The sequence below is a fragment of the Strix aluco genome, chromosome 14 (assembly GCF_031877795.1).
Source record: "Strix aluco isolate bStrAlu1 chromosome 14, bStrAlu1.hap1, whole genome shotgun sequence".
NCBI lineage: Eukaryota > Metazoa > Chordata > Aves > Strigiformes > Strigidae > Strix > Strix aluco.
In genome coordinates, this window is record NC_133944.1 from 10,452,303 (window position 1) to 10,464,283 (window position 11,981).

At 43.9% G+C, this 11,981-nt stretch overlaps 1 protein-coding gene across 3 annotated transcripts; it reads left to right on the forward strand.

The window, feature by feature from the left end:
• Window positions 1-2,964: 2,964 nt before the first annotated feature.
• On the forward strand, window positions 2,965-9,158 carry LOC141929863 (uncharacterized). Of its 3 annotated transcripts, none has more exons than XM_074839856.1 (3): window positions 3,194-3,299; window positions 4,013-5,074; window positions 5,513-9,158. In XM_074839856.1, the coding sequence occupies exons 2-3, from the start codon at window positions 5,072-5,074 to the stop codon at window positions 7,013-7,015; spliced, it is 1,506 nt and encodes a 501-aa protein (XP_074695957.1). In that variant the 5' UTR covers window positions 3,194-3,299; window positions 4,013-5,071; the 3' UTR covers window positions 7,016-9,158. The 3 variants fall into 3 exon arrangements, with proteins under 3 accessions (XP_074695956.1, XP_074695957.1, XP_074695958.1); XM_074839857.1 differs by lacking the exon at window positions 3,194-3,299 and adding an exon at window positions 3,307-3,629; XM_074839855.1 differs by lacking the exon at window positions 4,013-5,074 and having other exon boundaries at window positions 2,965-3,299.
• The last annotated feature ends 2,823 nt before the right edge of the window (window positions 9,159-11,981 follow it).

The following is an 11,981-nucleotide window of genomic DNA, read 5'->3' on the forward strand; positions in this document are numbered from 1 at the left end:
TTAATATTAGCAGCTCTCCAAATCTGGATGTTCTGCCAATACCCTCTGGGAAAAGAGGATTCTCTTAGCCCAGACCACATTAGTGACCCACTGAGAACTACAGGATTTCTAACGCTATACTGTTGTCACAGCAAAAAGCTTTCAGTGAAAATACTCATCACCACAATTATACCCAAGCACCTTCAGCTCTAGCTCCACTGAAGTGATGTGCTACATGTGAAGTGGGAATTGTAGATAGATCAGAAACTGAATCCATGTTTTCTGAATCCCCAACAGCATCTCATGCATTAAAACTTCTTCTCAGCTAGCAAAGTTCATATTCATTTCCCTTTTCCTCAGCTCACAGTAATGTATGCTTGAACACTGGCTACTGAACTCATAAGCATATGATAAATCCACAGCTTGGATTTCAGACAGGTCCATATTGCACATATATATATATATATAAATAGCTTCTCTGTCCAGCAGAGGCACAAACAAAGTTAAATCTTTAAGGAACCTAAAAGCATCAATGGTGGTCCATTCATGTTTTGGGTCCAGGGCCTTGACTCATTTCTTCTCCTGCATCTCCTATCAATATTATTTCAATAACCCTCCTCTGTCTAAATTAGCCCAACTGCAATGAAAAATAGAGTCAGGTATATAGCCTGATGCAATTCACCGGATATCAGCATTGTGCCTTTTGAACTCCAGGGAAATAACAACAGTTTGCATGAACAGCTGGAAGTGGCCATTCCTTTCTACTGAATTCCTCTTCTCTCCTAGGACTAATGATCAGGCTTTTGCCTTGCTGTAGTCTTTAAAAAAAAATAAAAATCTTTTCAATAGATTCTGTCTTCTGTTACACTCCAAGTGAACCTAATACACTCACAATGGAGACACTTTTTTAAAATTTCAATTCAAATGACAATGAAGCAGTGAAAGAACCCTGTAAAAATTAAGATTATTTTGCAACAGCTTTGCCTCTAGTAGCATTTTATATTTCTGCAAGAGATTGAAATGAGTAATAAATAAAATTAATACACCCAGAAAATAGCAAAACTTCTTTGCAAAACATTTCAAAGTCTCATTGAAGAAGGAGGAGCAAGATGGGAGACCTCATAGCTCCAAGAACTGCAATTGGACTTCTGGGCCTCAGGGTCACTGCCCTGTTGGCAGTGATGGGACTGGTACCCCCACACACACCAGGGAAGCGATTAAGCTTCCCTTTTAGAGAACAAGCTTTTAAAGTATTAGCAAAACACAGAAAATGAATCCCATCCTTGGAGGCTGTACTAGGAAACTAATTCAGAGAACAACAATGCAGTGATAGCTAGACAGATGAGACGACTTGGTATTTACTATATTATGCAAATATGCTTTACTGAACAGTGAAACACTCAAGAGAGCCAGCAACAAAGCAAGATTCCCTGTATCATTTGACTAAAACGCACCAGACTTTAACAAAGTGCAGCTATTCTATAAATTAACAAGAACTGCAAAGTTTAAAGAATCCAATCCCACCCCCATGGAAGCGGGTGTGCAGAAACATGAAATCCAGCCCTCTCCTTTGGGTCAATAAAGTTTTGCATATGGCAAGAAGAGAGCTGAGCTGCCTGCAGGGACCCTACTAAGAGCACATCCAAGCTTGTCTGTGTATGCATGCACATATGGTAGGGGAGGAAACTCAGACATTGCAGCAGATGGCCAGATGGCCTCATTTTAACATGTGGTGGTAGTATGGGGATTTGTCCCCCCTTCCCTCTTGGCTAGATCAGCAATTTTATATAGCAATTATCCATACACAAATTCTACAAAAGTATTTCCTAATGACATTTCACTTGGAATGACGATCAAAAGCATATGTTTTTGGAAAGCCCCCTTGCCTAGAAAGTCAAAAAGAAAACCAATTTATTTGCAGCACCACACAGCCACTTTCCCCAAAGAAAGAAATAAGGCTGCGGTCAAGTAAGCCTAAGATTTCTCTTAATCACAAGAAGCCACACATTCGCAGAGGTTAACAGTGAGACAGATATTCATTTTAAAATCTATCATGTAATGAAGACAATCTATAATAAGATGAGCCATTAAATATCCATCAAGTCAAATTCACACTTGCAACAAGTCAAGTCAGTAGAGACACCGCTGAAGACACAAGCCCAGCTGGTCTACAACAAAAATTAAGGTCATGGGAGGCCGATGCTGGCACTAATTTATGAAACCACACAGGTGTGCAACATCACAACAGCCATAGGAAGTGACTCTAAAATTCAGATTCCAAAAATCAAAATTAGCAAAATCATGTGGATCAAAGTCAGGTTTGTTTTCTAGCTGCTGGACCTGACCTCCATTTCAAACCCATTCCAGGAAACTTTTCAGCCACCATAGCAGAAGACACCAGTCACTTTCAGCCGATTGATACCCAGCCTAGTCCAGGAGTTCAGAGCCAACATACAATAAAACGAGTAACAAAGCAAGCACAAGGAACACAGTACGTTACAGTCTCGTTTCACCCACAGCACAATTACCACTGAGGTACCTTTCACCCTCACGCCAGCCCTCGAGCACTGGGTCTCGCCCTCCCAAGCCCATGACCGCAGCGGGCACCTCCCTGCGGGGGCTCACGGCCAGCCCGGAGAGCAGCGGCAGAGGAAGGGAGCACAAGGGGGCTGGAGGAGGCTCGGGGAGGTCGCCGACACGGCGCAGCCGGAGCCGCGAAGCGGGAACCGACAGACCCTACCTCAGCGCCGCCGCCCTCGCGCGCCACCGCCACGCGCCCGTGCTGAGACGACGGCCGCCCGCGCGCGGCCCAGCGCGGAGCACCGCCCCCTCCACCCTCCCGCCTTTCGCTTTCAGTTCGCCGGGGCGCCCGCCCCCCGCCCTGACTGACACGGCGGAGCACCACTGACCGCCCGGCGCGCCGGCGGAGCGGCCAATGGCGGGCCGAGCGGCGCCGCGGCCGGGCGGGGGCAGTGCCTGCGGGCGGGCAGCCCGGCCGGTCTGGTGCCGCCATGAAGGAGCCGGCGGCGGCCGAGGAGGAGGTGTTGCGGGACTACCTGGCCTACTATGCGGCCCGGGGGGCGGAGGGGGAGTTGGCGGTGTGCGACGAGGCCTCCCTGAAGGCGAGGGCGCGACGGCTGCTGGGCCCGCGGCGGCGCGGCGCCCTGGACGTGTGCAGTGTGGCTGAGCGGTGCCGGCGGGCCCGGGGCGAGCGGGGCGGCAGCGTCCTCCGCGACCTGCTCAAGGCGCTTGAGGTGCTCGAGCTGCTCTGCGTCAACCTGCTCCTCTCCCCGTGGCGGAAGGAGATCAGGTCGCTGAAGGTAGGGAAGCGCTGTGGAGCCCGGGCGGGGGGCGCAGCCAGCCCCGACCTCGGGGCCTGGAGGCCGCGGGGTTTCGAGGCCTCTTCCCCAGGCCTGTGGTGTAAGAGGCACGGCAGCGGCGCCCGCGCCCCGCGGAGTTACAGGCAGCGCTTAGGGGCCGATTTTGAATGTGTTAGGAGTGCCCGCTGCGGTGGCAGGTGTTCGTTGGCCTTTGCAGGCCTCGTCCTCGCCGAGGCCGGGCCCTCGGGGGCCTTCCCAGGAGCGCTGAGCAGTTCAGGGATTTGGAAATGGAGACCTTTGGTTATTGTGAGACGCTGGAGAAGTAAAAAGGTACAGTGAGAGGATTAGACTCTAATTACTCCGAGTTTTAACCTTAATTTGCCTATAAGGAGGGGATGGATTTTAGCATTAGTTATCACTTTTACTAACAGTTTGATGCCAAAGGCCAGGTGGGCAGTGTCTCTCTGGTCTTAAGATTTTACTGCCTATCCTAGCTCTAGTGACTGCAGCTGGTGAAGTGGGTAGGAAACCCCCCTTTGAAAGAGAAAATGCAGCTTTTTGCAGCAAGGTGGTCAAGGTTACCCCCTCATCCCTAGCACACTGAACATGTCATTGCCCAGAAGAGACAGCAATCTTGAACACATGCAAAATGTACTTGTATTTAAACAAAATCCCTGAACACCCCAAATCTAAACTTATTTCCCTTCCTACAGCAACAGGTGCTGGTGAGGAAAAGCCATTTCTTTCCTTCTTCCTGCCCTTAAGTCTTGTCTACAGATTCTCAAACAGCTGTAGTTTCCTTTTCTCCTCATTCATCTCCCTAAAACAGGGCAAAGCATAAGATATTCAGGTCTACAGTTAGTGGGCTCAGCTTTTCATAACACAAGAATCCTAAGCTTCATTAAAATCAAATTTTGAAGAGCACTGCAAGTAATCCAAAGTGCAAGAGAGCTTGCTGAAGGCCTGAAATAATTCTATGGCAAGGCACAAGTTGGAGAACAACCAGTATCTTGTGTACATGCAGGTTTGATAAAAAGTTACTAGTCATATGCAGAATACTGCTTCACATATTTCCTGCCTCTCACCTGCTCTGATGTCATTGTCCCTTGCAGTGCCTGCTCCTTACTTCCCCTCTGGAAGAAACAGAAGCTGGGGAGTGAAGGGCACTGTTGACAACTTTATCTGAGAATGGACTGAGGCTCAGTGCTATATTATGCTATGGCCTTTTAGGTTAATGGCCTTTTTGGGGATCAGTTTTCTCCTCCCCCAAGCTTGTGCTTGTGAGACCAGTGCCTAGGTCTCAGCCTTAGGAAGTAGATAAGTCAGTCTCAAGCTGGGCAGCCTAAAAATAAGGCACCCTAATTCTGGAAGTCTGGACTTTGCATTCCTACCTCCGTTCTGTTCTGACTTGCCTGCAGTTGGTCATGCTTAGGTCAGTATAGTCTCTCCTTTCATAGCATTTCAGACAAAACCAAAAACCACTTCCAGTTTACAAACTGGGCCTTATGCCTGGGGTAGCTCCAAAACCAAGCAAATGTTGAACAGTTTTTTAAATTGGTCCACAGCAGCAGCATTTATTCAAGTCATGTTTTGCAGACAGCTTGTGCAAAGAGAGTGTGTTTTGGCAATATTTCTGCTAGAATAGTTTCCCTTCAGAAAGGTGCTTTCAGAGAAATGGCAACTTAATTCAGGGGTAGTGGAGTTACAACAGGAGTCTGAACCATGGAAAAAGAAAATGTTACAGTCTTGTCACCAGTTAAGAAATACAGTTAATGGTGAGTGCATCATGTCTGTTTCTTTAGGAAAATATTAGACCTCAGTGATTTATTCTATGAATCTTTGTTTTAAAAAAACTTATGTTCTTCAGTAGATCGCATAAGACTTATTGCTGAGTTTTTCTAGTGTGACTAAAGTGTTTTTCTTACTCTCCTTCTTTTTGAGTATTGATGCTCTTAGCCAGTATCTCAGCAGGCTTAAACTGGCATAACTTCACTGAAATTAATGTGCAAAGCTATAATGCTTGAGAGGCTGACAAAATAATGCTGATAGAAAAGCCTCACTATGATTCAAAATTCAGACTTTTAGGAACAGGGTTTTTTTTAAAACTTAAGTAATTTCTGAAGTATACTTCTGATTTTTAGGAAGTCTTTCCTGCTTCCCTCCACCCCACCCCCCAGTGTTCATCTGTTTTTCAATGTTGCATTCTGTTTCAGACATTCACCGGTAATTTTGTCTACTATATTCAATCTGTGCTCCCAGATGACATTGTAAAAACAGAACTGGAGAAAATAGGTTACATTGCAACAACAGCAACAGAGTTTTCACTTGTCAAAAAGAGAAACAATGAGGAAACAAAGCAGACTGCATTTGAAATATTCCTGGCAAGAATGGAGTGTGAAACCATCCTTGAAATGACAAATGGAGAAAAACATGGCAATTTGGAGAAGACTCTACAGAAGAGAACACAAATGCACTGGCATCATGGAGATAAAGACAAAGAGGATCAGACACCCCAGAGAGAAGACACTGAAAATCTAGAAAATAAAGGAAACAGTGAGACATCTTTGTGCCTTGCTACTCAACAGAAGTCTTCAACTAATAGTGATATATCCTTTGAAGCTGCTGGGAATCTGAAGATCAAAGATGACATGCCTCAGTTAGCAGTTACTCAATCCACTAACAGGCTTCAGGAACACCAAAGGCAAGTCATTAACACCATACATTTTCCGGGCAAATGCTCAGACAGCGAGGACTTCTTGATCAAATATAGCGACATTGTCATAAGACAAACACCTATTTTCAGTGAGAATCTTTCTCCAAAAGCTTTTGAAAAAAAGCCAAGAGCCAGTCTAAGTGAAGAATGTGTTTTGGCAGTCGCTGCAGAGTCAACTGCAAATGAGATCAGGCCTGTGCCACTCTCACCAGGAGCGAGTGGTCCGCCAGCCTTTGCAATATTTGCTGACAGCTCTTGTGATGGCAAAGACACTTTAGAGTACAAAGCTCAAGAAGTCCCCAAAGAATCAATTGAAGCAGAAATTAACGATGCCATAAATTGCACAGACCCAGACCCTGCAGATGAACCCAATGAGCTGAAGTCTCTGCCGTACAAGGACATTGCATCTGTCCAAAACTGCAGTGCCCCTAGGGAAGAGGAAGTTTGTGAGCTGTCTTTAACCTTCACAAAACTCCAGATCAAGGACGCTCAGGAAGACCTTATGTATCCAGTAGAGGAAACTGGCCAACCTGAGTCAGTATCGTATGCAAGTACAAGTGACAGGCATGTCAGAGAATTTAATCATTCCAAAATAAAACACACATATCTGACTAACACCCAGATGCAGAACAGAGCAGCTGTACATATTGAGCCATCTTCAGATCTGTGTACTGCTGGGAACATGGAGGATCCCACAGCTGGTTCTGATAGCAAGAGACTGTTAATGGGTACTCCTGATGCACATACACCTTCTGAGTGCTTCAGACACGTCAGAGAGCCTCCTAACCTCACCTACATCCCACCACAAAGTATTGATGTTCGGTCTTCACGCATAAGAAGGACCAGCGCACAGGGCAGAAGGAACCTCTTGCAGCCTGAACGTGACTCTCCCGAATCCAGTGAAGTAAATCTGGAGAACTATAATTTAAAAGTAAATGAAATTCAGGAGCCTTATGTCATTATTGACAAAACTGACCAAGGAATGATATGCCATCACACTTGATTCTACCAGTGCTTTATTTATAATCTGCCTGGATTTCTTCCTCTCACTTGTGGCCTTGATCATCTTTTCAAGGAGATGATTAGCTTTGACAAAACAGTTTTAAAAAAAAAAAAGCTCAAAACAAAAAGCCCACTGCTTTTGGACAGTAAAAATGGGACGTAGTTGAGCAAATTCTTAATGGCCCCTTCTCATCTGGAACCTTTGGCACTGAAACCTGAATGATCACCTTCCTAAAGCATAGGCAACTTCCATAAATTTAAATCCATTTAATTCATTAGCCAGATTCCTCCTTCTGGCTGTACTTAATGCCAGACAGGTTTCCTCAGTTAGTTAAGCATACTTATTTTTTTTGTTGCTGTTGCTTTATATACCTATTCCTGGCATATTCTTCAAGTATAGCATGCTGTACAATGATAAAAACAGGTAAATGTTTCTAAACTGGAAGACCTAACTTTATAGGTTTACGAATGCTATACTGGAGTGTACTTCTATTAACTCATTCCATTCTTACAAAGCTGTGCTCTGAGCTAATCTTGCTCCTGTTTTCAGCTGAAAATAATTTTTTAAATTTTGATAACATTCCTTTAGGTTTAAAGAAGGAAACAGCCTTGTGAACACCTTGGGTTTTATAGAGGTGATAACCTTTATTACAGGTTTTATACCTGTCTCCACTTGCTAGCAAAATTTTTTGTGATGACCACCACAACTTTCAAAAGACGACTGAGCATAGTAAGCATTCACTGCTACAAGAAGAGGGAGACCCAGCTACTGCTGCCATTTCCCTTGCCCCTGTTCCTGCCACTTAACCCTGCACCAGCTCTCGAGTTCACTGTATTTTTCTGTAGGCCTGTTCATCTCACTAAAATGAAGGGAAGAAACTGCCATTCTCTGCTTTCTTACTGGCAGGAAAAAAATCAGATCAGAGAAGGGTCCTGGTGAGCATTAGAGCCTGGATAAGGGATATCCTGTAGGACAGAGTGCTGTGTGGAAAGCACTGTGCTGAGAAGGAAAGGGAGCAGTATTGTTCGATCAGGTCAGCTGTAACTGGAGTCCCAGCATTGAGAATCTGTCATACACAACATTTAATTAAATTTTAAAAAGCACAGAGTCACTGGTGCTGTATTTCAGCACAATCTTCAATGCTTCTTTATATACTTGTTACCTAGAAAGACAGTTTAATATTGCTTCAAGTAGCTGTTCCAGTAGCACTTCAATGCTAAGAATGTTGTTTCATGTATAGTTAAAATATTAGTTGAAATAAGTGTAAATTGCTTATTATTGACTTTCATCCCCCCAAAATTTAAAGAGGAGCACATAGATTACACTAGAAAAACCTCAGGAGCTAAAATGTAAAGATCTGCTTCTTGAACAACTAAAGTCCTGTCATCACCTGATTCCAGCAGTGCAGAAGTAATAAAACTTTAACCAAGCTAACAGCAAGTGAATTACTGCCTTCGGCTTTGGGTGGGGTTGGGAGAAATATATTATGAACATGCATGCACAAATTAATACTTCTGTACTGGGTCTGGCTAGGAGTGAGGCAACTTTCTTAATAGCAGCCCCGGGGGTGGTGTGTTCAGGATTTGTAGCTAAAATTGTTGGTACTACACCAGTGTTCTGGTTGTTGCTGAGCAGTGCTTGCACAATGTCACAGCTTTCTCTTTTTTAACTCTACCTCCCACCCCCCAGTGAATAACTGCGAGAGAACACAGCTGGGCAGCTGAACTGACCAAAGGGCTATACCCTACCATGTAACATCATGCTCAGCAATAAAACAGGTAGCAGAGGTAGAGGTTTTTGTCTACTGAAGTGGCCATTGCTCAGAGACTGGCTGGGCATTGGTCCGCTTGTGGGAGGTGGTGAGTTACTGCCATTACATCGCTTGTTTTTTTCTCCCTCTTTCCTTCACTTATTAAACCTCTATCTCAACCCCAAAACTGTCTTGATTTTGCTCTTCCTGTTCTCCTTTGCCCTTCTGGGGGGAAGGGGAGCTCTGTAGGTGCTTAGCTGCTGGCTGGGTCAACCCCCCACAACCTCCTTGCTCTTCTTTCAAGTACCTATCTGTCCTTCCTAACCATTTTGGGGTTTATAAGCTGTATTTTCCCCCTGTGGGGGTTATTAAAGTTATGTGTTTTAAATCTCATGTTGTGTCAGTTATTCAGGAACTCTAATTTAAAACTGTAAAAACCCCTTCTCATCACAAATGAAGACGTGTCCTAAGTATTTAGATGACTACCAGTACTACAGGATTCATACACCTAACATCCCATTTTTATCTTAACTGTAGCCATACAGGGAAAAGTATTTAAGAGCAGCAGCTTACACATGAAAAAAATACAAAAAGAAACTAAAGACTAGCACTTGAAAAGACACCATTTTGGGCATCTAACTCCATTAATGCCATACTGCTGGCCTTCATTAAACTTATTCTGTTAACATTTACTGTGAGAAACACTCTTAAGTCTTTACTAACTTCCCTTGATGGCCCTGTGCACAATTGCTTCCATCTTCATAGTACCTGGCATACAGGAGACATAGATCTTCACTTTGCCCCTGTTTGAGCAGAGTTTTGGAGCAGCATCTTCCCTGTCCAGGAGCTTAAGAATAAGCTCACATGGGGGAAGCAAAATACACATAGGGTCTTTCAGAAGGGAGGAAGCATAGCCCCAACGTGCTAACTGCACCACTGTCCACAGCTCCACCAAGTCACAGGAACACTGGTGGAGATCGTAACGATGAACAATGCCCACCAAACAGTTGAATTGCACAAAATTTATTAAATATAAAATAGCCATGGTCTGAGAATCTCCTTTTTGTTAATGTTTTGAGTACCTGCATTAAGGAAGAACTTCCTCTTTATGGCAGATTGGCCAGGACTGGTAAGTGTTGTGTTGCCTCTGTAGGGAGAGCTTCTGTGCAGTTAAAGTCTTCTAGGTATTTTCATCCGAGTTTGTTACCGCTGCAAGAATACTTCCTGTACAAATGGTAGGGTGTTGAGGTCTTGTACTAGAAACTACTTTTTTTATTTGCAAATTTCCAGGGTCTCAAGACAACTGCTTTACAGTTAAAGATGCTTGTGAAGAGATGAGATTTGAAAACCAGCTGAAATAAGAGAAGTCATATTTAATAAGCCTTAGGCAGCAGTCCTTTGTGCAACTGCTTCCACATAAGTAAGGTGGAATTCAGTTTAAAATCCTAGTTGTAAGTACAGTCAGACCTGAGAAGAGGGACAGACAAAAGGGGCCGTAAGATTTCTGACCCCATCTGCCAGTGCCATCATGTCCTTGTTGGTAGTAAGCACTGCCCCTCGGCTAATTAACTTAAATTAGAGCAACCACTCAAGCAATACTGCTAGCCAGCAAGAGGGCTGCCTGGGCCCCTTTCTAAAGGAAGGTGGTTTGTGTTTGTAAAATCCATGCTTATCCTCTGGTGAGCTGTCAACTTTAATTGTGCTACAGCTGGTCCTGATTGTCTATGAATTGAATGGGGATTTAGTGACTGATTGGATGTCTTTCCATCATAGAGACATGAAGCCAATTCTGTTCCCAAATTTATATGCTACACACAACAACTCTGAATGGCTCAGCTCTCCCAAGCCTCGGATTAGAGAAATTCTCTTTTGATCACTGTAGACACAGGCTCGGGCAGCAGACCTGGTGGCTGGGTGATACTCACTCACACCACCTCTCCCCACTGGGTCTCTTACAATAGTCGTTTTCCCCCCTTAACATTCGTATCACACATACACCCTTGCCCTGTCTGGAGTTAAGGTGCTCAAGAGGCGTAGCTTGGTTTTAGAACAAACCTTGTTTTTAAAGCCAAGAATGAAAACCAAATTTCAGTGTGAAGACAAAAAAAAAAAAAAAAAAAGTCAAAAAACCACACAACTAGAAAGCATGCAAACACTAAATGAATAAACAAAATTACAATTTGCTTCAGAATTATAGACGACGGTCTTAAAAACAATTCCCTGAGACACAAAGTACACCCGAGAGGGACTGGCAAGGCCTTGCAAAGCACTGATGATTATCATTCAGAACTGTCTCACCACACAAAGACAATTTCTGCAACACTGCTTTATCATTTTTTACCTTACTTGTACCTAAACACTGGGAGAATAACCAGTAACTCACCACCCCAGCTAAAGGTCCCACCCATTGGAAGTTAATTGGCACAGCTCTCCAAGTGAGATAGCTGATTAAATCCAACAAGGCTCCTTTTCACAGCATACCAGTAAAAAACTGAAATTAGGATTGGGATGGAATATAGCGTCATCCGTAGAACAGCATACTCACAGTGGAAGTTCTAACAGCTCAATCAATACTTTTTGTGGTGTATGCGAGGGAGGAATGTATCACTGTCAGCAGGCAGAGGGCTCTAGGGTGGAGCAGAGGATTCTACTCAAAGCTTTCTGGCATAAAAACAGGCAAGTACTATGTATTCAACAGACAGGTAACAAACAGAGCTCCTCCATTCTGTCACTCTCCTTATCAAACCTCTGTATGTGTTCAGACAGAGATCACTCTTGTAGGTGTATGTTTACACAACACTTAGCAAAATGGTGCTCTGATCCTGATACAGCACAAATAATGATCACATGCCAGCCTCTTAAAAAAATGATAAATGATCAATTAAAAAATTGATCTGGACTAGACAGAAGACTACATTTCTCTTATGTAGGAATTAATCGACCGCTAGTTTTTGTTCTGAAACTAATCTTCATTTACAAAAAAAAGCACACAACTTTGTCAGCCCCCTCAAATGGTGGGAAAAAAAAAACCTCACTGTAATTCTCACCTGACTTTATCCTGCTTTAGAAATCCACAAAGTTTAGTTAAACCTCCATACACTACAGGAAAGACTGGATTCTCCAAGGACAGTAACTTGCTAGAAGAGCCATTATTCAGGAGAGGGACAAGAGAGCTTTGTGTATGAATCTTCTAATAGCAACTGATGGCAGAATACC

Excerpts from the sequence above, each read along its gene's own strand:
- LOC141929863 (XM_074839855.1), top strand. The coding sequence starts at position 2,991 with ATGAAGGAGCCGGCGGCGGCCGAGGAGGAGGTGTTGCGGGACTACCTG. Across the intron at positions 3,300-5,512 it reads AGGAGATCAGGTCGCTGAAG|ACATTCACCGGTAATTTTGT; the intron begins GTAGGGAAGCGC and ends ATTCTGTTTCAG.